Source organism: Pseudoliparis swirei, chromosome 1 (genome assembly GCF_029220125.1).
Source record: "Pseudoliparis swirei isolate HS2019 ecotype Mariana Trench chromosome 1, NWPU_hadal_v1, whole genome shotgun sequence".
Classification (NCBI taxonomy): Eukaryota; Metazoa; Chordata; class Actinopteri; order Perciformes; family Liparidae; genus Pseudoliparis; species Pseudoliparis swirei.
In genome coordinates this window covers 19,451,823-19,479,020 of record NC_079388.1, presented here as the reverse complement: position 1 = coordinate 19,479,020, position 27,198 = coordinate 19,451,823, and the positions used below count along the sequence as shown (strand labels likewise).

General features: G+C 44.0%; 1 protein-coding gene across 1 annotated transcript; it reads right to left on the bottom strand.

Moving 5' to 3' along the window:
* Window positions 1–2,545: 2,545 nt before the first annotated feature.
* LOC130201717 (chitin synthase chs-2-like) lies at window positions 2,546–10,818 on the bottom strand. The gene is made up of 21 exons (XM_056426848.1): window positions 10,707–10,818; window positions 10,341–10,529; window positions 9,343–10,219; window positions 8,940–9,120; window positions 8,678–8,773; window positions 8,401–8,562; window positions 8,137–8,311; window positions 7,934–8,035; window positions 7,697–7,838; window positions 7,349–7,549; window positions 7,141–7,256; window positions 6,104–6,272; window positions 5,813–5,992; window positions 5,454–5,732; window positions 5,192–5,366; window positions 5,071–5,105; window positions 4,920–4,984; window positions 4,651–4,761; window positions 4,366–4,580; window positions 3,695–3,788; window positions 2,546–3,400 (listed from the first exon to the last, which is right to left on the bottom strand). Exons 1-21 carry the CDS (start codon window positions 10,779–10,781, stop codon window positions 3,245–3,247), a joined length of 3,795 nt encoding a protein of 1,264 aa, XP_056282823.1. The 5' UTR covers window positions 10,782–10,818; the 3' UTR covers window positions 2,546–3,244.
* Between the last annotated feature and the right edge of the window lie 16,380 nt (window positions 10,819–27,198).

Here is a 27,198-nt window from a genome sequence, read left to right as displayed (position 1 = left end):
ACTGTCATTACGAGTCCTTTGGGGACACACCTACCTCTGTTCTCCAAGAGCAAGGAGCCTGAAAGAGTAAAACATATCAAATAAAAACGACGATTGTACACTTTTTATTGGTTAAACGAACAATTTGTGATTTGTAGTCGGATTTCGGCTCTCGGGGGAGAGTTTCATCAACACAAACTCAATTGAAAACCCTAATAAATGGTTTGATGTGTAAATAAACAACTCACAACACATCAAATTCAAATGTTGCGAAGATAAAATTCACTTATTGCAGGTTTTAAGTACGGCTTTATTTTGGGTTTGCCACAATATGCGTAAAGAGTCAAATTACCTAAATACACTATTGTTCTCCTCTGAATGTTAGTCGTGAAAAGAGAAATCTAAACGAATAAATCTAAAGCAGAAACTCTGAAACTTACAAACACACAAAAGACCAACGCACCGAACCAGTTGCCACATCTGAAAGCTCTTGGGTTCGTCTTTATTTAATAACAGGTCAGGTATTGAGTGAGAGGGTGTGCTGTGGGAAAAAGTCATTCATTAAGGGATCCGCCCAAAAGTACTTAGAAGTGCTGTGTAATTAATAATTGGGTTTTTGGTGAAACTTTTCTCAAAGACTTCTATGCAATCAGACATCTTTTTGCTCCCGGAGTAGTCGTCCCCTAGTGGTCCGTACTGAGAATGCAAGTTCAAGCTCAATCCTCGTCACATGACTCCTGCACTAGCTGCTCTGCACTGGCTCCCTGTAAAATCAAAAATCACATTTAAAATTATTCTCTTAACCTACAAAGCCTTGATTGGTGATCATATATTAAGGAGCTTGTAGTACCATATTAGCCCACTAGAGAGCTTGTAGTACCATATTGCCCCACTAAAGAGCTGCGCTCACTAAATGCGGGACTACTTGTGGTCCCTAGAGTCCTAAAAAGTAGGATGGGAGCCAGAGCCTTCAGGTATCAAGCTCCTCCTCTTTTATGGAACCAGCTCCACCTTCAGTCCTGGAGGAAGACACAGTCACCTCATGTGGACTGAAGACTTTCCTCTTGATGGTCTGATAGTGAGACCTGAACCAGGTTCACCTGGTCCAGACCTAGAGATGCTGCTATAGGCTGATATAGGATACACTGAGCACCTATCTCCTCTAGGATACACTGAGCACCTATCTCCTCTAGGATACACATCCCTGACCTTTGACCTCACATCGGATCAGGAAAAACTCCCAAATAACCCTTCAGGGGGAAAAAAAGGGAAGAAACCTTCAGGAGAGAACAGAGGAGGATCCCTCTCCAGGATGGACAGAACAATAGATGTCATGTGACCAGAAGGACAGATTTAGAGTTAAAATACATTCAATGAATGTGACAAAGTGTATGAATAGTTCATAGTAGGCATATTCCACGATGGAGACCTCCACGATCCATCATAATAAGCACCTATCTCCACTAGGATTCAATAAGCACCTATTTTCTCGAGGATACACTGAGCACCTCTCTCCTCTTCTCTCTCTCCTTATGAATGAATTTTCATCTCTCCATCACACATTATTAACTCTGCTTCCTCTCTGGAGTCCTTGTGCCTTCACGTCTCAGAGGGTCCATTGGACCGGCTGGGTCTGATGCCATGGCCCTGCTGATGCCCCGCCCACTCCTCCTCTCTACCTCCATCTGCCTGATGGATCACGGAGGTCTGGATCATGGTCCATGCCTACTACCAACTATTCATACACTGATGATTCCTTCTGGTCACATGACGTCTATTCTTCTGTCCATCCTGAAGAGGGATCCTCCTCTGTTGCTCTCCTGAAGGTTTCTTCCCTTTTTAGGGGGGAGTTGTTCCTGATCCGATGTGAGGTCAAAGGTCAGGGATGTCGTACGTGTCCAGATTGTAAAGCCCTTGTAAATTCGTAATGTGTGATATCGGGCTGTACAAAATAAACCGAATCCTCAACGTGTTTGCCTTCCTCGCCTCAGTTATTCATTGAGGACCGGCCCAAACGAGTGGATGAGTTGCATCGCGACAAACGAGTGTTTCGGGTTTCCCGACTTCCTCCTTTATCAAATAGCAAATTTGTGTCCACACAAGCTCCTGTGTTCGTGCGAGAGAGGTTTTAATTACATGTCGTGTGATTGTCGCTTGTTCTGCTATTTTAATTTTCCGAGGCGTTGTCGTACGAGCTGCTCCCGCACTCGCCGGTGTTTGTCTTCACAACGATCACACAAATAACGTTCAGCATGAGGAGCAACGGGGGAACCGCCACAGTGGTTAATGTTGAAAAAACAAAAATAAAAGTGTTATAATCCAATAAATAATCCAGAAAAGTAACATAACATGTGGTGTCATCCAGTCCAGAGCGTGTCTTTATTCTAGTGTGGTGATCTCAACCGCCACACTCTGAATATTCTCCATTATGTTGGCGGATATTTTTAGTCTTACAATAGAAATGTATTAATACTTTTTTAATGTTTCTCGAACAATGTATATTTAATACGTCACATTTGAAACGTAATTAAATCAGAGATACGCGTGGAATAATAACAGCCAAGAGTGTTTTTTAAATGTGGTCACTGTGCGCTTTTATTAGGAAACGAGAGGTCGAATCACACGGCACAAATCACAGATACTTCTTTCTCCTTCATTCAACAATAAATTAAAAGTCAACAAAAACTATTTTCATCACGTGCCTCCTCTGACACTCACGTCAGATAACCTGGAGAGGAGTTTTACTACATCAACAACAACAATAATAATACAGCAAAGTAGTCGTGCAACACCCCCCCCCCCCCCTAAAGAATATGTTAAGTAAAAACTATTAAAGGTGTAAAACATACAGTTTGCATGTAAATGTGTCGGCGTACTCGATTAAGACGATGACAAAAATAATATACACATCACACCGTTTTGTGACAATCTTTCAGGACATCTCTTTGATCCCTTTTTTTTTTTTCTTCGACCATTTAAAAGAACGTCATGGCCGCTGCGTCTAAATCTCGTTCATTGCACTTCACATTACAGTGTTTTAAACACCGAGGCGGCAAACTCAAAGAACACTAAGATGTACAGTTTATTTTTAAAAAACAGTTCCTTCATTTATATCGTCAATAATGTGACATTTTCTAATTTGTTCTCTCTCTACTATTTCAACGAGAACGAAAACAGTGCGTAGTGTCGTGAATAAATTATATATACATAATGGAGACGTTTGATTTAAAGTGCTGACAGAAACAGTGCCAGGGGATCCGCGTTTTTACAGCGAAGTCCCCGGGATGTCTTCGTAGAACTCGTCATCGCTCTCCTCCTCGAAGTCGGATTCGTCGTCGAAGTCTTCGTCGGCGGTCGTGGCGACGCTGAAGTTGGACTTGGTATCGGAGATGGAGTCGAATTCGGACATCTTCTTGGAAACCTGGAGACATACACGAATAAAATCATGCTCAATTAAATGGCACCGCGCCCGCTTCGCTTGTAGCGGGTGACTAAGCCATTTGTTCTCCTTTGGGAGAATTTTTACCGACGGGGTGTGGTTGGACTCATGTCAGCACATTCAGTTTCTCCTTAATCAAAGGAATGTTTTTGTCAGGTAATTAAATGTTCTTCCTTGTTCACTATGTTTGTATCATACATCTATATCTATTTTAACACTGTGCTAAATAAAAGACTACACTTATGGGAAGTTGATGTTAACAGTCGCTGTAAATACCTTTTTGGGTGGCTTGTAGGTTTCAACGGGTTGAATCTTATAGTCTGTGCCCTCCGTGTCCAAAAAGGCCACGTAATGGATCAGAGTGTTGATCCTGGATGGAGACGGAACAACAACAAGAAAGAATGATTTGGATGGAGGAAACAAAATGCAATCGACTGGCTTACATGTGAACTCGGAGGAGGAGGAACAGTCGTAATCAGTGTCCTCCCATGATAGAATCACTTGTGCAACTCTTTGGGTCCACCACGTGTCTCTGTGTGTCTGAAGAACCAGGACAGGTTCAAAGGTGATGAGACTCCAACGATGACCGACATGTTCTGGGTTCATCTAAGTGGACTTAAGCCAAACACGAGACCGCCTTGTCCTCTCATTGCTCAGCTTTAGTAGATCCATCACAGATTTTATTCGACTGGGCTTCTGAGAACGTATAAAGGAGATCTTAGACGGAGCGACAGCATTTCTGACCGTCTTGCTTGGACGCTCCGAGAATCCTGTTCCATTCATGGACGTTTCATGACTTGTTTGTACTTATATCTCGTGGTTGATAACTAGTGAGCTTGTTCCTGTAATATAGTGCTATCACACAACCACGCTTCAACTACTTTTGATGTCTCCCGGGGCAACGGAACATTAATTTCCTCCACATGAGTGTCACTAACTGAAAGTACCTGTGGTAGAACATCGTGAGGAACTGGATGGTGACCGAAGTCGCGAATCCCAGGATGAACATGAAGCCGATGGGATCGATTTGAACGTCTTCTCCGGTGTCCTGGAGGTTGACGTCGAGCTTGGGCACCCTTATGGAGAAGGAGGCGTCGAAGAGCTGCAGGGTGAACGTCGCCACCAGCCAGATGCAATTCGTGATGAAGAAGGCAAAGTTGACCTGTGTGTGAAAGAGAAAGATGAGTTTAGTGTGAACTGCCCCGTGGTTTCCCACTGCGGTCGATGTATACCTTGTTCCTCAGCTCTCGCAGCTCATTGGTGATCTTTTTCTGTCTCTCCTTGTCGTCCTTCAGAGGCTCCAAGTACTTCTTCTGAAGATCTATGAAGAACTTATTCTCCTCCTGCCGAGAAAAACCTTTCAAAATTAATAATTTTGTTGTATTTGTGAATATTTCTGTCCGTTGTTACAACATTTCTCTGGTAAAAAAGGATATGGTGATTCGGGGGGGGGGGGGGGGGCAGCTGATCCCGCCCACCCGATGGAAAGAGACATACACACCTCGTCGAGCGATTCCTCCACCAGCTGCATATCAGTGGACTTGCTCTGCAGTTGTGTGACGAAACCTGGACAGAAGAGCGAGACGGGACACTTTGAGATAACAGAGCTGGAATCACAATTGAGTAATTATTGCCGAAATGTTTCAACCTACATTGGCTAGGGTGGGGTAAAACCGGCTCTGCTTGCCTGTAACACAATTGCGACAATGTGTTAGTACCATTTCACACTTCACTGGCACATTACACTCCAATCGATGGACTTATGGGACTTACGGCGCTTCGTCTTGGGGACTATTGTCCACGATGCTGTTTTGGGGCTGGCGTTCAGGCTGCTCCACCTCTATGATCAGGTTGTCCTGGTTGACAGACGCTTGCATGGTTCCCGCTCTGTAGTTGCTGTTTTTACAGCATTTGCACCACGCGAAGAACCTTTGGAAGGAGCTTTTGGCTGCAAGGACGAAGATCAGCACAAGTTAATTTAACACCAACAGTAACACTGGTCGAGTGATGCGCTCCTTTTCAACCTGGTGTCTACCTTGCTGGGTTTTCGTCTCCTTGGCGGCAGGTTCTGGCGTCGCAGCTCCGCCGGCGGGTTTGGTCTCCCGTGTGCCCCAGGACACGTTGTTCATGTTGACCATGGAGTAGATGGTGAGCAGGAGGTAGGCACTCGGGATGCAGAGGATGTAGAGAAAGCCGTGGAACACCAGATGGGATTCCTGGGGATGCATTATCGCGGTGATGATGTAAATCGTGGCCATCGCGATGACGAAGATGCTGCTGGGTGTCAGGATGGTTCGGTCCTTCATCATCGCGCCTGAAGAAAGATAAGGGTATGTTGAGTTGAAGCAAATAAAAGATGCTTGGTAACGTTCTACCTCTTTGAATATGACTCACCGATGATAGTCATGGACACCACCAGCATGAGGAACGCATATATGACACTCATGAACGCTGCAATCTGGATCTGAGTGTTCGATTTGACATTGAAGCAAATCACAAGGTAGATGGCCGGAGGTATCACAGACAGGACCAGGGCACTGTTGTTGTCGAGTGTCACGATGAAGGTCAAACTACCTGGAGACCACACAAGGAGTTTTTGCACCAAATCAGCACATTCTTAAGAAAATCCATTGACTTCCAAAGATATTGCGTCCACAATCACACACACACACAAACCAAACCAACCTGCAATCAACAGGCAGATTGTGGCAGGGGCCAGAACCGCCGAGATGATGCCGAAGAGCTGGTAGAACATGAACGGCTTGGACATGGACGGGTTCCTCTTGGACACGATGCTGGTGGAGCCGAGCAGATCCACCACGTTGGCCATTGTGGACGGACCCCATCGACGACGCTGAAGGGGGCAAAAATAATCACGACGGCATGAATTGACACAGTCACCTCGTTTAAGAGTCGACTGAAGACGTTCCTCTTTGACAGAGCTTATAGTTAGGGCTGAATCAGGTTCAGCTGGTTCAGCCCCTTGATATGCTGCTATAGGCTTATAGCTGCCGGGGGACGTTTAGGATGCACTGAGTACCTATCTCCTCTTTTCTCTCCTTAAGGATGAATTTTCATCTCTCAATCACACCTTACTAACTCTGCTTTCTCCCCGGAGTCCTTTTGACTTCACGTCTCATGGGGTCATCGGACCCTATGAGACGGCATAGATCCTATCTGCCTGATGGATCATCGAGGTCTGGGTCGTGGAATTCCTGCTCCTGACTACGCCACTGTCCTGTTGAGACTCTGCCCACTGTTGAGACTCCGCCCACTCCTCCTCCCCACCGCCATCTGCCTGATGGATCGTGGAGGTCTCCATCGTGGAATATGCCTACTATGAACTATTCATCCACTCTGTCACATTCATTGAATGTATTTTAACTCTAAATCTGTCCTTCTGATCACATGACATCTATTGTTCTGTCCATCCTGGAGAGGGATCCTCCTCTGTTCTCTCCTGAAGGTTTCTTCCCTTTTTTTCCCCCTGAAGGGTTATTTGGGAGTTTTTCCTCGTCCAATGTGAGGTTTTTTGGGGCAGGGATGTCTATGTGTACAGATTGTAAAGCACTCCGAGACAAATTTGTAATTTGTGAAATTGGGCTATACAAATAAACTGAATTGAAATTGAAACTGAATTTGAGGTTTACCGTCAACTTGTAACCAAGCCGGCCGATATGTTGACAGATGCTTCTCGGGTACTGTTACTGAGTATCTCCTACCTGGTTGTAGAGTTCTTTGAAGTCCTCTGGTGCGCTGGTGTAGGCATCAGATGCCGCGTTGTACTCCACCCTCCATCCCTGCTTCAGCAGCAGAGTGCACAGCCAGCGGTCCTCGCCTGCAGTGAATATGCATCGGCATTCGAACGTGAGAGGAGGACACCGATGGACCGCGTGAGCGACGGGGAGTCCTATGGAGCAACATCCTCACCTTGGTCGTACTGGATGTAGTGGCTCGCCTCCGTGGACTTGGTGGAGTATTTCTTCATCACGTTGTCGTCCATCAGCGCCTCCGCTCTGAACAGACTGAAGCAGCCGGGGCTGCAGAGCACGCAGCCAATCACGTGCTCCGCTGTCTTCTGCAGCCAATGGCTGACGGCGTATTCAAACTTCTGGAACCATACCGCGGGACCTGGAGCGGAAATACAAAGATTTAGAGTTTTCTTTCTTCGTCAGCAGTGGATCTTAGAGATCTTCGTGTGACTGGAAAGTTGTTTAACCGTGTGTTCTTTTGTCCTGCCTTCTCCTATGGATTATTTTAATTGAATAATGTGCTCACCTGCTCCGGTCGGGTGAATCCTGCCGCACGCCGCCCCGACATGAGGGTACATTTTCAACCGATCGATGAGCAGCATGACGGAAGCGGGTTGGAAGTCGGTGTCGCCGTCCAAAGCCAGGATGTAGGTGTTGTGCTTCTCTTTCTGGAGGAACAGGCACAGTTTGGGTTTTTAATTTCACATTTACGAGACATTTAGAACTACTGTGGCGTTCATAAAAAAACATCTCTCAATCGTACTTGAACTGCCGCTTTCAGCTCAGCCTCGTCCGCTCCCTTCGCCCAGCGTGCGTAATGTTTGCCCATGAGTTTCCAGCCAAGAAGATAGTAAAGGTACATGACCTGGAAAGTAGGAATACACAAAATCAGTGTTCAAGTGTTGTTGAGCGTGGGCGTGACCCAACGTGAGCTGTGAATGAAACGTACGGCCTTTATTCGCCTACCTGAGACCATCTCTTCTTGTGACGGATGAGCGTCTTGTCCTTGAAGTGAACTATGATGACGTTCCCGTGGGGCATGGTGATCACCAGGCGACCTCCGTACGGCGTCCGGATGATCTTCTGATCGGGGATGTGCTGCTTCTTTACGAAGTACTTTTCGTCGATGTTCGTGAAGATGCTGGCGACGGAGGATGAGAGAACTTTGATCGTACACTTTCCGGGACACTCAACGGTAAAATGCCCGCAATCTCTGAACATGGTTCTTACCCATAAACTTCTGCTAGGATTTCCAAAAGGTCCTCTCCATATGTGTTGAGGTGATGGCCTTCACTCCCTTCGACATGTATGAAGGCGTCGTCAAAGTAGATGTGCGTTTCAAAGGTGAAATCTGTGTGCGTTGGTTCTGTCTTTGGTCTGTACTTGTCCAGTCTGCAGGGTTCAGAGGAGGAAGTGATGTGGTTGTTAAGAGTACAACTGTCTGGGATAAGGACTCAGACTCCTAGGGGTATTTGTAGTTAAACTATTAGAGTCACTGAATTCTCACCTGAATATGGAGATAATGATGTTCATCATCTCGTCGTAGGTTTCATGCCACATGGTCGCGCATAGATACAACATCGATGTCTCAAATGTATTGATTCTGAACATGACAAGTTTTGCAAATGTGAGAAAAAAAAGTTTGGGGTTAGAGAAGAGACAATGTACCTCTAGCTTGATAGCCTCAACGAACCAACCGAACATTGCACAACGCTTTTGAGAATTCTCGCTGGGACCAAAGATGGAGGACTACTCCTACACACACTTACTTCTTCCTGTGTCTCGTCTGGATGTCGAATCGGGTGTTGAGGAGGAGGGACTGCTCAATAAAGGGTCCCTCGTACAGCCTCCTTACAAACAGGTCTTGGGTCCTCTGGATACGATGCACGGTGAGGTACCACAGATGGAGGGTGGTCAACACAAGACCGAGCCACCAGGAGACGGATAACCCTGGAGGACGATTGACAAACAACGAGGGAAATTACTCATTTGGATACTGAAAGGTACCTTGATCTCTACCATATGATGAGAGGTTTTTGTGGATCCAGAAAAATGCAGAACTAAATTAAAAAATAACCATTCAAGTGTAACTGGTAACACTTCTTGTCAGAAGCATCAACCTGCAATGACCTCGCGTGCGAAAATGCATTGTATCAGGCTCTAAATTATTACCTGTCAGTATGCCGATGTCGGCTATATCGGACATGTCCAGGAAGCACAGAGTGTGTGTAACATCCAGAACCAGGCCCGGGAACACGCTGCCGTTCAGGCTTTGGTTTCTTGTGTCGACGACTTGGCTGCAGTAGCCTGCGAAGTCGATCGAGGTCCCGTTCAGGCTCGTTTTGTAGTCTTGATAGTAAACGATGACGGGGACGACGAAGAAAACCATGATGGCCAGAGAGGCGAAGTACAAAGGCAGGATGAAGCACCGGCGCAGGGCGTGCATCTTGCAGGCCACCAATGAAAACCAGTGGCAGAGTGAGGAGGAGACTAGCTGGACCCCGATGATGATGGCTATAATTCTTGTCTCGCGGGTTGGGATGGAGGTCACGATTTTCCAGTCCATTCCGTCCAGATGTACGTAGGCTCCGAGCACGGTGGCGGTCACCGCGATCCGGAGCAGGCTGGACATGATGTTCAGCATGTTCTGGCACTTTTTCACGTCTATCATCAGCAGGCTGAGGAAGACGGAGCTGCTGTTCTGGCTGATCAGCCTGAAGTAGTTCTCCCACCAGTTCAAAGACATCAAGATAGACCCACCGACAGCCAGTCCCACCCAAATGATGGTCTTGGTGTCATTGAGATCCTTCGTGATGTACAGGTAGACGAACAGGCCGTAACCGAGCAAGATGAGGATCAAGGCGGTGATGGAGGGCGCCAGGAAGCGGTTGGTCTGCTTGGCGGTGCACTGCGTGATCACCTGGAGGAGCGCCGAGACGATGGCCACGCTGCTCAGGATCGTTATGTTGGTCACGATGTCCAGGTGCGGCATCGCGATGATGGTTAGAATCGCCGAGCCCATAGACACCAGGAACTCAAAGAACAGAACCTGAAGGAGAAGACGATTATGGAATTACACGCCGTGGTAAAGGAGAGTCCGGTTCGCCTGCCGTAGGCTCGTTTTTTGTTGTTGTTGGCATCAGTCAACGTCACGGCGAGTCTTGTCTTACCATGGCAATCGTCGTCGGCCTCGGCAGCTTTGATGTTTTGTAGCACGCCTTCCAGAGGCTTTTTAAAAATATCAAGACGCTGGAACTTATGATGATGCAGCCGATACAAAGCAGCGCGACGGGCCTCATGTCATCGGGGAGGGTTTTCGTGCCCTCGTTGGACAAGGTGATGAGGAGGAGGAATGAAGCCTGCAACGGAGGAGGATCCGTTAATCGGCCGCTCACGGTTAACACTGTGACACGAGCTGCTCCGCAGACAAAGCATGTGTCTTACTCCACTACAATCCTCATGCTCACACCTGAATGTAATCTATTGCTCGCTCTTCAACATGCATCCCCGACCCACGACCCAGAATAATAGCAAACCTTGCTGCAGAAGGCCAATCCAAACACGGTTATGGCTACGAAGCACAAAGAGATGAACTTCAGCAGTTTGATCATCTTCCATGGCGTGTGTTCATCTTCAATGGCAGGGACCTCTTTGCAGGTGTCCCACGGCCGCCTGAAGGAAGTGGATAAATCGGTGGGTGGATGGATATATTTCATTCACAAATTACAAATATAGTCGTCAGCAGACATAATAGACACATCATAATGAAAAATAGATTTAACACAGTTGTAAAGGTGTAGGATATTATATTTGAAGAAATAGATGTATTTATTAATAATTGTTTAAATAATCAGCTTAAGACTACAATATAATGTGTTCCTACACAATGTATTATATGTGTACACACTGCTTGATAAATAGAGAATAACTGATAATATTGTATTTATTTAGCAGGGGAAATACACATTGTCAACTTTTCAGTTTCCACATTAATATAAATGTGCCGGACTTAGAGAGCGATATCTTTTGTCTGTAGTCGGCAGATTCTTAAAATTATTTGGCTCAATATCAGGGAATAACTAAAACACCTTATATAACTAATAACTAAATGCAATGACAGAACATATATATGTTTATAAAAAGAAGTCTCATTTTCACAATATTTCTAATCGAATAGAAATTGGAAAATACATTTTGAATTATATTATAAAAAATAAAATAAAAAAATAATTGGAGAAAATATGACAAAGAAAATATGAAATATTAAATAAAATCAGGGCATAACTAAAACACCTTGTTTACATAATATTACAAAATAACTAACTGCAACAACAGAAAAATATATGATTATAAAAAGGCTCATTTTCACAGTATTTCTAATCGAATATAAATTGGAAAATACATTTTGCATTATATTCTAACAAAAATAATTATTAAAAAGATATGACATGTAAAGAAAATATGACATTAAATAAAATCCAAATAAATAATAATATGTGTACTTACAAGATCTTATCTCTGTATTCCTCCATCGTTCCTCCTCTCTTCTTTTTTGGTGTTGTAAAACAAAGCCGCCCGGTTGAGTATTTAAGCGTTTCATGCTAATGGGGTGACAGTGTCATACATGTGGAGGGCGGGACTAAATACTCACCAGGTAAGACGCTGGCATAGCGACATGCCATTCCATGTATAATTTAACTATTAGTCAACCTGCGTAACAAAGAGCAATAAATACAACATTGTCACTGTTGATGACTGACCCAATTAAATCAGTTGCTGTTTGTGTGGAGGAGGATGAATTACTCATATAGTGTCCTTAAACGTCTAATAAACATCAAAACATCGGCTCTGTGCAGAGTGACGTGGAGACGCTAAACTTCCTCTTATTAATACATGAGACATAATTATTTCCATCGTGTGTTATATTTTTGCTGTCACGTTTTTTATAATCCTAGTGGGTGGAAACATGCATTTGATTAGCACATTTTATTTTTCCACATTTTCTGGAAAATGTCATCTTAAAATGTGTGCAAAACAAATAGAGATTGACCTCATTTCTAAATGTTAAATTTTCATAACAAATGTGAGAGAAAAAATTATAAATTGTTTTTTTCTTTACTTTCTCATCTTGTTAATCTTCGTATGAGCTTTCAGATTCCAAAGACACTGAGGTCAACTTCCTGTTAGATTCGATCTGGAGGCTACTTGTAGTTTGCAGACCTCGTTCAGATTTGTTCAACATGTGTTTGTAGACGTATTTATTTGTGTAGAAATCTGCATTATATGCTATCCTTTAGTTTTGTTCTGTCTACATTGCTTGACGACCGGTCCTCAAGTCCTCTCCGGCTCCGTGGTTGTCCGAGAGGAAGGAAGTGGCACTTACCTATGGTAGTACTCATGGTATTACTTATGGTAGTACTCATGGTATTACTTATGGTAGTACCTATGGTAGTACTCATGGTATTACTCATGGTAGTACTCATGGTATTACTTATGGTAGTACTCATGGTAGTACTCATGGTAGTACTCATGGTAGTACTCATGGTATTACTTATGGTGTTACTCATGGTATTACTTATGATATTACCTATGGTAGTACTCATGGTAGTACTCATGGTATTACTTATGGTAGTACTCATGGTAGTACTTATGGTATTACTCATGGTAGTACTCATGGTAGTACTCATGGTATTACTTATGGTAGTACTCATGGTATTACTTATGGTAGTACTCATGGTATTATTCATGGTATTACTCATGGTAGTACTCATGGTATTACTTATGATATTACTCATGGTATTACTCATGGTATTACTCATGTTAGTACTCATGGTAGTACTCATGGTATTACTCATGGTATTACTTATGATATTACTCATGGTATTACTTATGATATTACCTATGGTAGTACTCATGGTAGTACTCATGGTATTACTTATGGTAGTACTCATGGTAGTACTTATGGTATTACTCATGGTAGTACTCATGGTAGTACTCATGGTATTACTTATGGTAGTACTCATGGTATTACTTATGGTAGTACTCATGGTATTATTCATGGTATTACTCATGGTAGTACTCATGGTATTACTTATGATATTACTCATGGTATTACTCATGGTATTACTCATGTTAGTACTCATGGTATTACTCATGGTATTACTTATGATATTACTCATGGTATTACTTATGATATTACCTTTGGTAGTACTCATGGTATTACTCATGGTATTACTTATGATATTACCTATGGTAGTACTCATGGTAGTACTCATGGTATTACTTATGGTAGTACTCATGGTAGTACTTATGGTATTATTCATGGTATTACCTATGGTAGTACTCATGGTAGTACTCATGGTATTACTTATGGTAGTACTCATGGTATTATTCATGGTAGTACTCATGGTAGTACTCATGGTGTTACTCATGGTATTACTTATGATATTACCTATGGTAGTACTCATGGTAGTACTCATGGTATTACTTATGGTAGTACTCATGGTAGTACTTATGGTATTACTCATGGTAGTACTCATGGTAGTACTCATGGTATTACTTATGGTAGTACTCATGGTATTACTTATGGTAGTACTCATGGTATTATTCATGGTATTACTCATGGTAGTACTCATGGTATTACTTATGATATTACTCATGGTATTACTCATGGTATTACTCATGTTAGTACTCATGGTAGTACTCATGGTATTACTCATGGTATTACTTATGATATTACTCATGGTATTACTTATGATATTACCTTTGGTAGTACTCATGGTATTACTCATGGTAGTACTCATGGTATTACTTATGGTAATACTCATGGTATTACTCATGATATTACTTATGATATTACTCATGGGATTACTTATGGTATTACTTATGGTATTACTCATGTTATTACTTATGGTAGTACTTATGTAATACTGAGTAATACCATAATAATACCATGAGTAATACCATAAGACTGATAGTATTACTTATGGTATTATTTGTGGTATTACTTATAGTATTATTTGTGGTATTACTTTTGATATTACTTATGGTATTACTTATGGTATTACTTATAGTATTATTTGTGGTATTACTTATAGTATTATTTGTGGTATTACTTATAGTATTCTTTTAACTTTTTGACTTTCTTGAATAAATGTTACTGTCTTGATTCTTGTAGTTCTGAGTTTGTCCTCGTGGTGGATTCCCTTATTGTGAGTCTTTTTATAAAAGCGTCTGTTAAATGACATGACGTGATATGTAATGTAATATCACACAAGGAATTTCTTTAGATTAAAGCTCAGACAACAATCGAGCGTGAAGTAACAAATAACATTTACTATGTGACTCATCAAAAGAGGCCCAGAGGTTTACATTAGGACGACGTTTGTGAATAACTATTAAGCAGGTTAATCTGGAAGAAGTGCTCAGAATTAATAGATGACTCATTTGCATGTTAACTGAACCAACAAATAAATCAAAACAAAGCCAGAATATGCGAGTAGAATGTGTGCAGCAGAAAGAACGGCATGCAGGCCTAGCTGCGTTGAGTCACAGCAGCAAGTCAAACTCATTCAAATACTTTTAAAGGTTGGGACATCGACGTCGTTTCCACGGATCTTTCTTTTATATATAAATAGTATGTCATCTAGGAGAAATATATGCAAAAAGAAGTCAAATAAACATCTGCATGTATATTTTAAATGTTTTCTTTCCACGAGTCGGACACAACAATCTCAAATGAATCCACAAATAAACAACATTTCAATATGTTTTGTAGCAATGTGGTTGAATAATACGCCGCATGTAAGCTCATTTACATTTTATGACTTCATTTCGTAGCAGTGCCAGAAAGTGAACCCGGCTCATTGCACGGCTGGATATCGCTCAACCGCATTGGTGGAGAAGTGGTATGTGCTTTATACTTTTGAAGTTGTTGTAAACAGGTTATCAGGAACAAGACATCAATGAAAATGTTAAAAATAATAATGTGACAACTCGAGTGATGATTATAAAGCCGTGCTGCCAGGAGCCGGCATCTGTTTCTCAGAAAGAAGGCAGCGATGTGACATGTTGGCGACGAGCCAACTTAATTTAATGTCTCGTTGCTTCACGGGCTTTACTCTAATGCTCAGGAGCCAACAGCAGATAGGCTCTATGAAGCATGTTTTTATCATCCCTCTGAAGTATTTATTGTTCTTTTTGCTATTTGTTTTGTTTTGTACACATATATATATATATATACAGGGACTGTCTCAGAAAATTAGAATATTGTGATAAAGTTCTTTATTTTCTGTAATGCAATTAAAAAAACAAAATGTCATGCATTCTGGATTCATTACAAATCAACTGAAATATTGCAAGCCTTTTATTCTTTTAATATTGCTGATTATGTCTTACAGCTTAAGAAAACTCTAAAATCCTATCTCATAAAATTTTAATATTTCCTCAGACCAAGTAAAAAAAAAGATTTATAACAGCTGAGTGTTTGTCAAGGCTCAGGAAACCCTTGCAGGTGTTTCGAGTTAATTAGACAATTCAAGTGATTTGTTTAATACCCTACTAGTATACTTTTTCATGATATTCTAATATTTAGAGATAGGATATTTGAGTTTTCTTAAGCTGTAAGCCATAATCAGCAATATTAAAAGAATAAAAGGCTTGCAATATTTCAGTTGATTTGTAATGAATCCAGAATGCATGACATTTTTTTTTTTAATTGCATGACAGAAAATAAAGACCTTCATCACAATATTCTAATTTTCTGAGACAGTCCTGTATATATTTATTATTATGTTATATATATATGAATATACAGGACTGTCTCAGAAAATTAGAATATTGTGATGAAGTTCTTTATTTTCTGTAATGCAATTCAAAAAACCAAAATGTCATGCATTCTGGATTCATTACAAATCAACTGAAATATTGCAAGCCTTTTATTCTTTTAATATTGCTGATTATGGCTTACAGCTTAAGAAAACTCAAATATCCTATCTCTAAATATTAGAATATCATGAAAAAGTATACTAGTAGGGTATTAAACAAATCACTTGAATTGTCTAATTAACTCGAAACACCTGCAAGGGTTTCCTGAGCCTTGACAAACACTCAGCTGTTATAAATCTTTTTTTTTACTTGGTCTGAGGAAATATTAAAATTTTATGAGATAGGATTTTAGAGTTTTCTTAAGCTGTAAGCCATAATCAGCAATATTAAAAGAATAAAAGGCTTGCAATATTTCAGTTGATTTGTAATGAATCCAGAATGCATGACATTTTTGTTTTTTTTATTGCATTACAGAAAATAAAGAACTTTATCACAATATTCTAATTTTCTGAGACAGTCCTGTATATTTAAATGTATTTTTAGAAAAATCTCTTTTGCGGATGAGTGTGAGGTCTTCGGGTTCACCTCAAAGTTCCTAAAAAGTGACAGTAAAGTTTATCATTCACCGAGCAGGGAGTAAAAAAAAATTTTTAAATAACGTCTGCTTGGTATTCAACTGCAAATGTATGTCTTTAATAAACCAGGTAGTCAGATTTAATTATCGTGACAGGTCAATAAATTATATATTTTTCTTTCTCGATTAGATAAGCCGTGTTCCGGGAGGTGAGGTTAGCTGGAATTTTTCATGCAATGCTTCCTTGAAAAACATAAACTACACCGACCTATTGTGAATGAGAGGAACTTCATTCCTGCAGCTGCAGCTTGCACGACCCGCCTGCGTTTAACAGAAATACATTTTTACCTATTTAATGCCTATTTTATTTTACAATATCACCTCCGACCACCCGCTCGACTAGGGCGACATCACTTCCAATAGAAAACTGGACGAATTCTACATTTTAGGGAATTCCAGCAAAGGGAGCAACAACAACATCGTGAAAGAAGGAATTCAACAAACGGCGCTCGAGGATTTTCTGTCACAGATGAAAGAAACTGATATCAAAGGCTACATAATGTCAAAGTGGAAGGTCGGAGGGTTGGAAGGAGCCAAAAGAGGGCGGGGCTAAACAAGTCAGGTGGGCCAGTTTGAAAGCTGAAATGACATAACCTCAAAGTCTTCAGTTTTAGGACCAATCACCAACCCTTTAGGCCCAAAATAACAAACTTCAAGAATGCAGATGAACTTAAATCCACCAATTCTTCACGTTTAGTTGCACGAGGAACTCCGGCATATCCTCAGCTCGTGAAAACACGTGATGACTCGTGTTGTTTTGGAAGAAAATAGGAAGAATTCAACTCAACTAATCCCACATTGCAAACTGAAGGTGTGGCGATGAGAATAATTAGTTGTGTGTGGGAATGTTTGGCTCGTCATCGTCGGCTGTCAGATTCACGTTTTTTATGACAATTTTTTTTCGTGATGTGTTTTTAGTCTTCAGGGTTCCCAAATTGTATCGTACTAAAGAGCTGGAGTATCACTTTAACATATGTCTATCAAGGAGAAGTCATTGAAACTTCAGTTTAATCTTGGAAATATAGTTTTAAAAATCTTGACGCAACACATTTGTAATGATTGAGACTGATCTGACCCCAAATGGCCGCTGACACGCCCAAATATGGACTGCCTGTTGAAGACGTGAAAACACTCTCCTCTTGAGCCCAATACGTGCAGAGGTTGCTTCTCTGCAGCTGGAGGATGGTTGAAAAAGAGAAGAAAAAAATACAGAAATAATTTACATCGCACCGACCGTGAGCTTCAGTCAATGAAAGACTAAACGTTCAATTAGGGAGAAAATAATGGGATGAAAAGAAAGAAAGAAAAGAATCGTCTTGGGAGGATAATGATAGTATTTCAAGCTACGCCTCATACTTCAGAGCTTAGTTTTTCCTGCACAAAAATCTGTTGACAGCTTGTAAACCACACCTGACTGATACACGGAAGAACAACCACCAAGTAAATCCAGTGGTATCTCCGTGGAGTGCAATGTATCTGTCGACTGCAATGAATGTCTCGACTACAATGTATCTCGCAGTTATTTATATGAACAGTTCACGCCCAAAAAATATTATCTTCAGGTTGTTGTGCATTTTATATTCCCAAACTGAAAAGGTTTTTACAGAAAGTTACATGGGAATCACTTCCTTTGTGGTTGATGTTAAGTAGTTCTGAAACTGGGCACTTCGCAAATTATGGAAAACAGGCTTCCGGACGCGCGTGAATTAAGTTATCAACATTTAATGGAAGGAAGTGTAAACAAACATTCAAGGCCTCACGAACGTGATCTTCATCGGCTCCTCCGCCCTTCTTCCGGCATCGAGAATACCTGTGGAAGAGACCCGATTTCTCTAATCCTGTAACACCCTGTTCTGTTTCTCATGTGTTCCGTGTCTCCTCTGTGTCTTCTCTGTCTTAATTGTTTAATTCCCTGCACCTGCCCTCAGCCACTCTTGTCTCGTTACTGTCTGATGTCGTACACTTGTGTTTCCCCCCCTATATATTGTGTCAGTCTTTCCCTTGCCTGCTGTCGGATTGTCGTCTCTAGTTCCGTGTCTTTTTCCCGTCGTCCTGTCTGTCGTATCTGATCCTGCCTGCCCTGACCGACGATCCTCTGCCTGCCCCTTTGGGACCTTGTTTTTTTGTAAACTGTTTTGCCTCATTAAAGAGTGCTTTTTTTGTTATTTATATTGCGTCCAGCCTGTCTCTCTGCGCCTGAGCCTCAACCCGTCACAAAGACCTGACAGAACAATCCGACCATGATTGTCTCAGCAGAGGACAGTGTGCGCTCAGCTCTCCAGACGCAAGGGGAGCGTCTTTCAAGGATTGAGCAGTTACAAGGAGCTCCACGACCAACAGAGTTCTTTGACCGAACAGCTGAGGGATCTGCTACTCCCGAGCGAGCCGGTGCGGGCCGGCTGCGGTTCCCGGTCGCCGGATGGGTCGGCACCGCCAGCCCCGTCTGGCTACCAGCCCTCGCCGTGCCTGTCCGGTATTCCCCGTGACCTGTCGGAGCCCCGGCCGTTCAGAGATGGCGCGGCCGTGTCCAGTCGCCGTCGCGGCAGCTCCGCGGAGATTGTGCGCTCTTTTAGTTTTTGTGTTTATTTTTAATATTTTCTTTGCCACAAACACATCGGCACTAACAACATACGACCGCAGCACACTTTTGGACATAAACTTTTGCGCAAAACAAGGGTTTTTGTCCACTTTTTCCATCGATCCAGCGTGGCCGGCAGAGATCGTACGAGCGAACCACAACAACAGCAGTGGAGCCGCTACTACGGGGAGACGACGAAAACATCGAGGGAAACGGAGCGGAATTCGGAACAGACTGAGAGTTCAAGCCCACCGTCCACCTTTGCCCAGCATCCTTCTTGCTAACGTCCAGTCTCTGGAAAATAAGATGGATGATTTTAGGGCAAGGATCAGATTCCAACGGGACATGCGGGATTGTAACATCTTTTGTCTGACGGAAACATGGCTGAACCCGCTGGTGCCGGATCGAGTCATATGTCCAACCGAGTCCTTCTCTGTTTTCCGTGCAGACAGAACGGAAGAGTCTGGTAAATCTAAGGGTGGAGGGGTCTGCTTCATGACAAACAACATGTGGTGCGACCCCAAGAACATTAAGACTCTTTCTCGTTCCTGCTCGCCGAACCTGGAACATCTGACGATCTCATGCCGTCCATTCTACCTTCCCCGGGAGTTCAGCTCGGTCATCACCACAGCCGTCTACATTCCACCACAAGCGGACACCGACGTAGCACTATCGGACCTACATGATGTGTTATGTCGGCATCAGAACAAGTATCCCGACGCGTGTGGTGGTGGCTGGGGACTTTAACAAGGCAAACCTAAAAAAAGTCATGCCGAACTTTCACCAGCACATTACGTGTGCTACCAGAGGGGAAAGAACGTTGGACCACTGCTATACGCCATTCAAGAGAGGCTACAAGGCTGTCTCTCTCCTCCGTTAGGGAAATCAGACCATGCCGCCATTTCTCTGCTTCCGGAGTATAAACAAAGGATCGCGGGAAGCGGTAGTGACGAGGAACGTAATGCGGTGGTCTGACCAATCAGAGGCTGAGCTACAGGACGCTCTGAGTATCGTCGACTGGGACATGATCCAATCCAGTTCCAGTGACGTCAGCGAGTTTGCGGAAGTAGCAATGAGCCTCATAGCAACGCTAGCGGACACCATCGTCCCCACGGTAAAAGTTAGGGTCTTTCCTAATCAAAAGCCGTGGGTTGATAGATCCATCCGTGAAGCTGTGAACGCCTGCATTGCTGCCTATAACTCCGGTCTTGTATCCGGCAACATGGACGAGTACAAGGCAGCGGTCTATGGACTGAGGAGGGCGGTGAAGGACGCCAAAAGAAGGTACCGAGACAGAGTGGAATCACAGATGGAGCAGCGCGACACCAGGCGCCTATGGCAGGGGCTACGGACTATCACAAACTACCAGAGCAGACCCCGCGCAATGGTGAGTGCCGACGCATCCCTAGCGGACGACCTGAACTCATTTTATGCACGGTTTGAGGCTAGCAACAACAGCGCTAGCTCGCCGCTAACAACAACACCGTTAGCGTAGCCGAGGTGAGTTCTACCGCTGGGGATGAACACACTCTCTGTGACCGAGCACAGTGTGAGGAGGGCTCTGTTGAGGGTGAACACCAGGAAAGCTGCAGGTCCAGATGGCATATCTGGGCGAGTACTGAAGACCTGTGCTAACCAGCTAGCTCCAGTGTTCACCACAATATTCAACCTCTCCCTGGCTGAGTCCGTGGTCCCCGCCTGCTTCAAGAGATCCACTATTGTCCCTGTGCCCAAGAATGCTTCTCCAGCATGTATGAATGACTACCGACCGTGGCCCTCACCTCGGTGGTCATGAAATGCTGAGAGGCTGATAAAGGACTACATCTGCGCCTTCCTCCTTCCTCCATGGACCCGCTGCAGTTTGCTTATCGCCCAAACAGATCCACGGATGATGCTGTCTCCCAGGTACTGCACACCACACTCTCTCATCTGGACAGCCAGAGGGGGAGCTATGTGAGACTACTGTTCATTGTTTATAGTTCAGCTTTCAACACCATAGTCCCCTCCAGACTGGCCGGCAAGCTGATTGAGCTGGGACTGAACCCTGTGTGCTTGGATCCTGGACTTCCTGACCGCCAGGCCACAGGTGGTCAGGGTGGGCAGACACACCTCCAAATCCCTCACCCTGAACACAGGATCCCCCCAGGGTTGCGTCCTCAGCCCCCTACTGTACTCCCTGTACACACATGACTGTGTGGCCAGGTTCAACTCGAATACCATCATCAAGTTTGCGGATGACACAGTGGTGGTGGGCCTGATCTCCGACAACGACGAGAAGGCCTACCTGGAGGAAGTTGCTGATCTGTCACTCTGGTGCCAGGACAACAGCCTCATCATGAATGTCACCAAAACTAAGGAGCTGATTGTGGACTTTAGGAAGGTACAACAACAGAGGACGTACTCACCACTGGGGATTAACGGGACTACTGTGGAGAGGGTGAGCGGGTATAAATACCTGGGAGTCCACATCACCGAGGATCTGACATGGTCAACAAACACAGACACTCTGGTGAGAAAGGCAAGGCAGCGCCTCTACCACCTCAGGCAGCTGAGGAAATTTAAAGTTTCCCAGAGGATCCTTCAGTCCTTCTACTCTGGAGCTGTAGAGAGCGTCCTGACAGGAAGCATCACAGCCTGGTTTGGCAACTGCTCCGCTCAGGACAGGAAGGCTCTGCAGAGAGTAGTGCTCGGCTGAGCGCACTATTGGAACTACACTCCCACCCTGCAGGACTTGTACACCAGGAGGTGCAGAACCAGAGCCGGCAGGATCATGAAGGATCCTCACCACCCCAACAACAGACTGTTTCAGCTGCTGCGGTCAGGCAGGCGCCTCCGTAGTCACGCTGCAAGAACAGAGAGACTGAGACGGAGTTTCTTTCCTCAGGCCATCAGGATTGTGAACTCCGACCTCACCAGGACCCCCACATAGACCCACACAACTGCCCCTCTTAGGCACACACACACACACACACACACACACACACACACTTACTGTAAATATTGTGTTGTTTTTTATTTGTAAATAGTGTGTACTTGTTGCCCTTGCACATTCCTGCTGAGCATTGCCACTTTCATTTCACTGCACACCCTGTGTGTGTATGTGACAAATAAAACATCTTGAATCTTGAATCTTGAATCCACTGCCCCCTGGCAGCCCCTGTCGTTCCTGTCGGGCATTCCCTGTGTCCCGCCGGTTCCCGCTGCCGCATCGGTGCCGCAGTCGCCACCGGTTCCCGCTGCCGCCTCCGCCGTGCTGCAGTCCCGGCCGATCCGACCTCCCCGTGTCCCTTCTCCGTCCTTGTTGACTCTAGTTCCCCATGCTCCATCTCCGTCCCGGCCGGCCCCAGTTCCCCGTGCCCCGTCTTGGCCCCGGTTGGCTCTAGTCCCTCCTGTTCCTATTCCGTCCCCTTCCCGCCCGGTGGTAGTTCCCGGCTCCCCGTGTTCCACCGCCGTTTCCCCCGTCCCACTCTCGACTGTCCCGTCGCCGTCCCCCCCTTGCCCGCTTCCGGTTGCCAGTGTCCCGTCGCCATCTCGTCCGGCTCCAGTTCCCAGTGTCCCGTCACCATCCCAGCTGGCTCCAGACCCCGGCCTCTCCGTGCCCGGTACCCCAGCTACCCATCCCTGTACTCCGGCGCGCCTTTCTCCTGGTGGTCGCCCACCCCCCAGACTGCTTCTGCCATGCCCTTTGTCCCTCCGCCGGCACCCTCCACCCACCCTTGTTGATCCTTTGGGACGTCTGGTATCCGTCCCTTAAGAAGGGGGTACTGTAACACCCGGTTCTGTTTCTCCTGTGTTCCATGTCTCCTCTGTGTCTCCTCTCTCTTAATTGTTTAATTCCCTGCACCTGCCCTCAGCCCCTCATGTCTCGTTACTGTCTGATGTCGTACACCTGTGTTTCCCCCCCTATATATTGTGTCAGTATTTCCCTTGTCTGCTGTCGGATTGTCGTCTCTAGTTCCATGTCCTTTTCCCGTCGTCCTGTCTGTCGTATCTGATCCTGCCTGCCTGCCGCGTTTGGACCTTGTTTTTTTGTAAACTGTTTTGCCTCATTAAAGAGTGCTTTTTTGTTATTTATATTGCGTCCAGCCTGTCTCTCTGCGCCTGAGTCTCAACCAGTTACAAAGACCTGACAAATCCACAGAGTGTTATACTCTGTCACCGGCCCGGTCAAAACGTCACTTCCGGTCAAGTCGCTAAACAAGTATTTTCACAATAAGAGTCCCGTCTTAGTGTTGTCCGCATTAAAGTCACTTTCACAATAAAAGTCCCTTGTTATTGTAAGTCACTTGACGGAATTCAACCGGCCTCGTCAATCTATAATACTAACATAGTCACTCTCATGCAACATACATTAATTCTTGCCATTTACATTTGCGTAGAGTAAACATTACCCCTATGCTTCATAATACATGAATAACAATCAATATTTTCTATTATATCTTTCTATATGTATTAATTTAAAACATAAGACCTCTGCAGATGTTATCAAAATAAACTATTACAACCTAACAGTAGGTAAAGGAAAGTAATGCCGGGCCGTGCTTCATAATTAAAAAGACTTATGTAATGGCATTGTATCAAGTTTAAAAAAAAAGACTGGAACAATGAGCACACCCTGGACAGGTACTTAGATAATAACACACTCGCTGGGACTTGAGGTGATTAATTATCACAGCCAGTGGCGGCTGGTGAATTTGGGGGGGGGGCGCAGTTGGGCGACGCGGTTTAAATAGCACTCAACAATGAGAAGAAAAGAGGTTTTGAGTAGAATATTGTAAAAAGCAAAGCTTTATTTCAAGAAAACACCGTGCTCAACACTGTCCAATAACAACTATCAACACACTGTAACTTTGGGCATGGGAGGTTCAGACCAGCTTTAAGGAACATTGGGCTGGGTTTCAGAGGTTTGCAAAATAAAAGAGTTTCACCCTCACATGAAAGAGGTTCAGAGCAGATGTAACAGATGTGGAACGGGCATGGAAGAAGTCGGCTCAGATGGTGGATTTTCCCAGCACTTATTTATTCTGCAGAAGACAACAGAACACACACATTTGCCTTCTGATCTGTCTCTGCACTTCCACTTCCCTCAGCAATATAAAACCATTGTCCATGGAAGACAGGACCACATTAAATCTAAATAATAACAATTCTCATCAAAAACCATGACATGTAACATACAAGGGGAAAACAGAGACCCCTAATGGACAAAATAAATAACTACATGAGCTCGAGTCATTTCAGCAGAAACAGCGAAAATTCTAACTTTGAACAAAAAGGAAACACATACCTGCAGAAGACAACAGAACACACACATTTGCCTTCTGATCTGTCTCTGCACTTCCACTTCCTATACACGCAAAACAACACAATTTACACAAGGAAAATATACGTCGGGGCGACCGGATGTAGCTAAACAAACGGTGCCAAAGTGGCTCAATGAAACCGCCACCAAACGTATATGTTGACGGTCTAAATGACACGACAGCTGGACGCCGTGATCGTATTAGCATTCCATTACTGTATGTAACATGAACGGTTAATTTTTATGAAAGAATAGAGCCAAAATAGTGCGACATCGTTTTTCACTCAACTCACCCTCGGCAATATAAAACCATTGTGAGGGAAAGACGGCACTCAGGAGCAGGAAGTGCAACAGAGATGGAAAGCAATTTCCGCAGGAAAGATTTTTTTAAATAACGCGAAATAAAAATAGCTCATTAAAATAAAATTCACAAACACTCAACAATATCGTTGAACAACAAACAAAAATAAAATACAATACATTGAAAACAAGAAATGACAGAGTGCATTTCTAACTGTTTGACAGAGTAGACCCACTACATGTAAAAAATAAAAAAAAGTAGCCCTCCTCTCATTAAAGTTGGCAAACTTCTCAATAACTCTCTGGTTCCTTGCACATTCCTGCTGAGCATTGCCACTTTCATTTCACTGCACACCCTGTGTGTATGTGACAAATAAAACATCTTGAATCTTGAATCTTGGTTAAAGTCAATCATGTCTGTAACCAGCCTGTTTCCATTATTCTTGAGGGAATGTGTCTGTTTTTCAGAACTTCTTCGTTGTGTTTCGATGTCAGTTCGGTCTCCTTCTGCTGCTCTGCTCTGCAAACAGGGTTAGCTTCATGCTGTTACCGAGTTAGCTCCATGCTCTGAGCTAGATAACTGCGGCAAGATTCGTGCTTTACACTCGTCTGCAGCTCTTTAGATCCCTCACCCCGTTGTTGTCCAGAGAGTTTCAGTCCCAGGACTTTGGAACAACAGACAGGGGAAACTAAACAGCATTACTCACTGAGCCTCCAGCTGACAGCTCCGTTAGCTACCTGCTCCCGTAGCTCCGTGGAGCTCTCTGGGCTGAGGGAACGATACCGGTCTCTGATTGGCCGAATAGTCCAACCACGTGAAATAAGAAACAATGTCATTGGCCAGGGCGCACATGTTTGCGCCCCAAGATTCACGTTTCATCCTCCAATGAGAAGCCGTCCTTGCCGAAACGACCGTGAAATGTTTGCTCGCTGCCGCACACACACGTTGGGCCGGCGCCCAGAAAATGGGGCGGGGCTTCTCTCCGTGATGTTGAGTGGCGATATATTATTTATGTCTCATTTAACTTAAGTGGTTGTTGACAGGCTGACGGTCACCCACACACATTTAGCGCGTCAACACGGTATATTTGCTATTTAAATGATTTGATATATAATGTTTTTTGACAGGATTTTTCTTTTGTTCTTCTTCTTTTTTTTCTCCATCTCAACATTTTTAAGAGGGGCGGCGCCCTAGCGCCCTCTATGGACACACCACCACTGATCACAGCATTGTTGTCATGTGGCCCATCTGCTGACTTATCCGGAAATCATTCGTGACGCCTCATAAACAAACAAACAAGAATACAACTTTCGACATGTCATTCATTTTCCACGGGTCTCTATTAATAATCTGGAGCTGTATTTCAAGTTTCGCCTCATGTTTGAGTGCTTTGCATCTAAATATATGAGTAACGTCTTCACCAAGCCTACGTGACACAAGGTAGGGGAACCACAACAATGTGATTTGTCATTCAATGTAGAAAACTGTTGCAATGTGTGGTGGGTTGCTTTGGTTTTTAGAACAAATATGGATTTTTTTATACCACATTGTTTGTATTTTTGCACCAACACTGCAAGCCAGACTATGTGACCGTGGCATCAGCACCTCTCTCTGCAGCTGGATACTGGATTTCCTGACCAACAGACCCCAGTATGTTAGGTGAGGTAGAGACACCTCCTCTACCCTGAACCTGAGCTCTGGCGTTCCACAGGGCTCTGTGCTGGGTCCTCTTCTCTACGCCCCTGTTCACGGTTCCCACACCGTCATCAAGTTTGCAGACGACACAATGGCGTCGCCTTACAACGTGAACCCTTTCACATTGTGTTTTCAGTTGGTGAAAGTTCACTTTAACATATTTGATTGCATATCAAATTAATTTATATATTTCATTTAAAAAAGTAACGTCATGAGTCACGTGACCAGCTGGACAGAGATGGCAGCATAAAGCTCAGCTCCTAGCCCAACCTTGTAAAATAGTTGTTTAATTGGTTCCAACCTCGATATTTTATACTTTTTTGTTTGATAAAGATAGTTAAAGTAGAATGGCAGGCAAAGGCAGATCTCAACGCAACGATACTGATGCCATTGCAGAGGCAGTGCTGGAGAAACAGAAAAGCTACTTCGAGCCACGCTTTGCTCGGATCCAACAGGTGGGGATCGACAACGACGAGAAGCTAACTGCTATCCATGCACAGCTAGCATCTCTCACTGCGAGCCTTGGCTCTATCAGGTCTGAGGTGGACAGCCTAAGAACTACGGTGGAAAGTAACTCAAGCGCTCTTGATAGCCATGACCACGCTTTTGAAGAGCTGGAAGTGAAGCTAGCAGATATGGAGGACAGAAACCGAATGTGCAATATTCGTGTCATTGGTTTGAAAGAGGGGCTA